A 5,685-nucleotide genomic window follows, 5' to 3' on the forward strand; every position below is an offset into this window, starting at 1 on the left:
GTGTGTGTGTGTGTGTGTGTGTGTGTGTGTGTGTGCTGTTGATCTTTACAATTAGACATAGCACGATTTTGATAAGTAAACAGCACAGTTACAATAACAATCACAATTAGATGCTGGTTGGACCCCTCTTTATCTATTTATTTTTTTTATTCATGTGGATTTGCTTTGCAGTGAAGCAATTTGCACTGATTGAAATCTGCAGTTCTGTTTTTCTACAACTATGCTGCTTATAGATGAAAATCATTGGGTAATTAATAAAATCATCTAGAAAGGAATATTTAATAAGTAATGAAGGGGCTTGAGTATGATGACACATCTGAAAAAGGCGGTGATGGTGACATCTAGTGTTTACAACTAGGAATTGCAGGTCATGGTAGTTTTAGAAATAAAAACGAGGTATAGACAATAATGTGCAGACTTGTCAAGAAAACTTTTAAATCTTCAGTTTTGGCAATAAGGCTGCAAAAGTCCTGATTTTTCTCCTTTCTGTCCCTGTTTGCAGGGGACCTTTACGGGGCCATAGGGTCACCAGTGCGGCTGTCTAGGACAGTGGTGGTTGGTCGCAGACAGGAGCTGGTTCAGAGGCTCCTCTATGTCCTCACATATTTCATCCGCTGCTCAGAACTGCTGGAGACACACATGCTGGACAGCGCAGAAGACGAGGCCATTGTCATGCCCGGCTCGCTCATCACCACCTCACTCAGGAAGGGGGAGATAGAGGAGTCCGACTACGTCCTAGTTACTGTCCATAAACCCAGCGGAGACTATCTGTCGCAAGGGAACCACAGCCAGCAGATGGAGGCTGAAGACAGCAGCTACCGTTCTGACAACAGCCTCCAGAGCAGCACATACACGGACACTGAGGTGGAGCACAGCTCCAGGGAGATGCCTAGAGAGAAAAATGACGATGAAGACTACGAGGAGCACAGCAACAACAGTCAAGGATCCAGGAGTAGTGTGCTTCAGTCAATGCCCAMTGAGGACACAGCTTCTATTATCAGGACTGCAGAGGCTGAACTGCAGACTTTAGCACCTGGGGAACTAAAAAGGGAGTCCAGCAGCCCGTTGGCCTCCGAGGTGCGAGTGGAAACGGTGCTGCAGGTCAGCTCGGCCTGTCCCCGAGATCAGGGCCATGTGCTGGACGCGGAGACAAAAGGAGACATGGAACTTGTTGCTCCATCGACTCACACAGTTCTTTCATCAAGTCCACCCAACTCTTCTGCCACCATAAACAGTACAAGCTTTGAGACTAGGTTGGATTCAGAAGAGGGGGGGCTGCCCAGAAAAGTGCCAGCTCTTTGGGCTTTGGAGAAGAAACCCCCAGATAAGAACCTGGTCGGAGCAGTACCGATACCGGTAATACCTGGAAACCCAATGCCAGGACCCATGGCTCGGCCTTCCAATAAGGAAGAAGAGCCATCAACAAAAGTCACCTTCCTCATTGGTGATTCTATGTCTCCAGAATCTGACACAGAGAGCCGACAAAGGAAAATGGGAGTGGAAATAAAAAAGCACAAGAAACTCCTCAATGAAAACCAGCTCCCTCACCTGCAGCCCCTTCATCATCATCATCAACAACAGGATCATCAAGAGCAACAATAYAATATTCAGAGAGGAGCACATTCAAAGACCAGCAACACCAGGGCATCAGAGGACCAAACAAAACCGACCAAGGCAACTCCAGCTCTGCAGAGGGTGTCCACCACAATGTCCCAGTGGAGCCTGAACTATAGAGACGATTTTGATGAGTATTTTAGCCCAGAGAACCCTGTGGAGATTAGGACTATAGACGATGTCGCCAAACAGGAGGCCACCAGCACAGACAATACGCACAAACATTTACTAAACCCGTTGGAGATCCCTCGGCTTCATAACCCGAGGGACCACAGCTGTCAAAATGCAGGCAGTGGTCAGGGTTTAAGCATCTGTTCAGGTTCGAATATTGGAGAGGTGGAGTCCAGCAAGAAAGGAACCACTTTATCTGATGTTCGGAGGAGGTGCAGGTGTGGTTCTACTGACTCCTCTGACGTCTGCTGCAGGAGCCGCTCCGCTGAGCTGGACAAGGACATTGTGTTGACTGTCCCCGTCCCTCAGGATGGAGGCTGCATCAAGGACCAAAAGGTGGCTCCCCTCAATGACTGGGAAATACCACGAAATGAGAGCTCGGACAGCGCATTGGGAGACAGTGAGAGCGAGGAGACGGAGGACTGGCAAGAGGAAGTGCTGGTGCCCTTCCCCGGGTGAGTCGGTGCTTCACGGACACACTTCCTTTCTGACTTGCTGCTTTTAAACTTTGAATTAAATGTAATGATATAGCATTTTAAAAATGAACAATCTCTTATGTCATGATCTGCAGAGCAAAGTTAGTGGAAAACTACTCGAAACCAAGCATTGCCAACTTTGGCCTGTCTCTGTTTGGAGGCTACTGCCCCACCTATGTTCCTGATTTTGTACTGCATGGAATCCCCTGTGATGAGAAGCTACGGCAAAGTCTCATGACCGAATTATCCCATGCTGTTCAGGTAAAGAATATAAAGCATATACAGTGTTTGTTGGATTGCTAATACAAACCAAATTAAAGATTTTTATTTATATGAAAATTTCTAATGTTTTCAAATGGGAAAGTGTCAGCATTTTTGCACAAATAAATGAAAAATTTTGATGACTTTAATAAATGCTGAAACACTATCAGTTCTGTCTTTTGAAGAGATTTCAAGACACAGAGAAGAGTTATTTTCTGTTTGTGTGTCCACTTGTTTAATTTTCCATATTTTCTCTCCACAGCATCCTGTATTGGATGAGCCCATAGCTGAGGCCGTCTGCATTATAGCAGACACAGATAAGTGGACAGTGCAGGTGGCCAGCAGTCAGAGACGAGCCACAGAAGTCAACAGGCTGGGGAAAGAAGTTTTGGTGTCCAACCTGGTCTCCAACTTATTACAGTCCACATACCAACTTTACAAACTCAGCCTCTCACCCAACTTTGTAAGTCAGATTTCTCAGTCTTTCCACTTTATCTAAACCTTTGTAGTTAATGTGTCCGTAAGCTTTAAAATCAAACCATATACTTCTGCTCGTGCCTTATTAGTGTATAATGCACCTTGAGGACCGACTGCAGGAGATCTACTTTAAGAGTAAAATGCTTGCTGAGTATCTGAAGGGCCAGACGAGGGTCCATGTGAAAGAACTGAGCATGGTCTTGGGGTAAGCAGTTCACTTTTTAAGGATGCAAAGTGTTGATAATCCACAAGAAACTAATAGTCAAGCTAATAGTCGGTTACTGATTCAAAACTTTGATGTTTGCACTTTTGTATTTGCAGAATCGAGTCCAGTGACCTGCCCCTGTTGGCTGCAGTGGCCAGCACTCACTCCCCCTATGTGGCTCAGATCTTACTATGAAGCTGCACCAGAGCTCAGGTCTAAACACAGCAAGGAGACCAGTCAGGTCCAGGAGGGGCCTCTCTGGTCCCCAAAAACAGCCGTCCATGCTGCACAGCTGTCCCCCTTACATGGTTTTATGGAAGGAAGTTTACCCTGAGCCTGAGCATTACTCATCTTCACGAACACTGGTCTCAGACTTTGGGGCGTTGTGGATGTTTCACCACCAGGTGGCGGTAGAGACAAAGCATGGAGCAAGACTCAGCAGCCGACTGAAGTGTCAGTGATTAAAATCTGAATGTTCCTATTAAAGCAAAACTCTTATTTTTGGAAACAAAAGCCAAAGACTTAAAATTCATCCAGATGGGATTTCATTTTGATAATACCTCCAATGTGGAAACCATTGATTTAATTCTTCAACTGCAAATTAATTTTTTTCCCTGTACAATCTTAAACCTGGCAATATGAAGGACTCCATGTTTGTTTGTTTTTTAATGCTGAGTTCTATATTCCTGTATTTTAATAATCCTATGCCAATTATGTCAGTTTTTTAACTTTATATGCTTGTTTACAGATCAGATTTCCTTTATATCTCAACAATTTAGTTGTTTGGCTAAATGAGGTTTTCACATGACTTAAGACTTTTATTTTGGCATTTCGACACCTTCATTTTCAGTCCTACGACCTCTATTTGAAATAGCTCGAAGTGGCTTTGGCGTTATTATCATAGGTACAGCACTACCTCAAATCTTCATATGGATGTTGGAAGACTTGGCTGTCCAATAGAAAACCATAAGGTAGATTTAGAAAGAAATTTTAATCAAAGGAATGTCAACTCTGTCGACTTTATGCTGTGTTTTTTGAGGAAAAAAAGGAAAGGCTGTTAAGATTTTTTTAATGGAAGAAATACATATTTTTGCATCACGTTGTGACAGAGAGATCTCCCTTTATACTGTAGAAAAGTTCAAACCTACATTATCTATGTATTTTGCAACCAGAATGCTGAAGTATTTTCTCATTTTTATATATCACTGTCACCTTTATATGATGTTTACGGCTTCAGTGTTTGGAACAGAACGAAGACTAGAGGGGCAGTAGGCCTTTCTGTGAATGTGTACAGGTTAACACTATTCAGGTTTGTTGGGATGACAGTCCTACAGATTAAACATAAAACATTAGGCCATTTATTATTTTATTTTTGTCTACAGATTGGCAGATTTTTGACCACCTCCATGTAAACTGGTACATTTCCTGGAGCTGGACGATTAGTTACTCTTACAGCATGTTTTTGGACAAAAAGTAAAGTTTTCCTGCAGGAAATTGGGCCTAATTTTATTCTCATGTTTTGTTTAGGTTATAATTATTATTATTAYTACTACTATTATTTTTGTAAATAGGTTTATTTAAGAATAAAGTCACAATAGAGAAAAACATTGTTTTTGATGCACTCATACACAAAGAGTTATCATGCTATGCTTTTAAAGTAAGCAAATGTATTCTTGTTGTTAGGGCTGCAACCATTTTAATCATGACAAATCCACATTATTATTTTTTTACTTTAAAAGCCTTTATTGTGTGTACGAATTCAATAAAACTGTCACAATAACCCCAACAAGTGGGCAGTTTTAGTTAATCTATCTCTATACCGTACCCTGTCAATGACCCAAGTCTTAATGGAGAAAATGCATGAAAGTTTTTTTTTCCTTTTCTCATTTTGTTCATAAATTTAAGAAATGCATCCTTATGTGTATTATAGATGCCCTGCTACATTTTTGTATATGAAAGCTGTTATTGATTTATATATATGAATCTGCTTTTTTCCCTCTTTGTATATGAATAAATTATTTAGTTGCTCATAAGTGTAACGGTTTGTGTAAACTGTACATTCTCAATTTATTTCCATGTTGTTTGTACAGAATGTCTTTTACAAGAAGTCGCACCTTGAATTATTTTTTTCTCCCTATTTTCTGGGAACGTTGTGCAATAAATATGCTGAGAACTTATAAGTCTGGAAATGGTTTCTGTCACAGAATCAAAGAAAAAGTATTTTTGGAAAGAAGCAGAATTTGGACATATATCTGATCCAGTAGGAGACATGAGAGAAAACTTGCAGTGGCATTACACTGTAATACCCTGTAATAATTACAGGGTGATAATGAAGAGATCTTGGTTTGTACCTGCTCAGAACATAAAGAACCAAAATAAACGGGCAACAAAACTGAGTCACACAAAAGCACCTCTACCTCTTTTTTTCTTCATGTGCTGGATTAGCAGCTGTGGTTTCCTTTTTCTTTTCCATGCAAACAA

At 41.5% G+C, this 5,685-nt stretch overlaps 1 protein-coding gene across 2 annotated transcripts in view; it reads left to right on the forward strand.

Annotated features, from left to right (window-relative positions):
• fnip1 (folliculin interacting protein 1) overlaps positions 1-5,381 on the forward strand; it is a 34,027-nt gene extending 28,646 nt beyond the window's left edge. For both annotated transcript variants that reach the window (XM_014026178.1, XM_014026179.1), the window contains 5 exons: positions 503-2,240; positions 2,357-2,522; positions 2,785-2,985; positions 3,089-3,204; positions 3,321-5,381. In XM_014026178.1, coding sequence (XP_013881632.1) covers positions 503-2,240; positions 2,357-2,522; positions 2,785-2,985; positions 3,089-3,204; positions 3,321-3,399 — 2,300 coding nt within the window. In that variant the 3' untranslated portion in view covers positions 3,400-5,381. The remainder of the gene's footprint in view (positions 1-502; positions 2,241-2,356; positions 2,523-2,784; positions 2,986-3,088; positions 3,205-3,320) is intronic.
• Positions 5,382-5,685: the final 304 nt, after the last annotated feature.

The sequence above is a fragment of the Austrofundulus limnaeus genome, unplaced genomic scaffold (genome assembly GCF_001266775.1).
Source record: "Austrofundulus limnaeus strain Quisiro unplaced genomic scaffold, Austrofundulus_limnaeus-1.0 Scaffold532, whole genome shotgun sequence".
NCBI classification, from domain to species: Eukaryota; Metazoa; Chordata; class Actinopteri; order Cyprinodontiformes; family Rivulidae; genus Austrofundulus; species Austrofundulus limnaeus.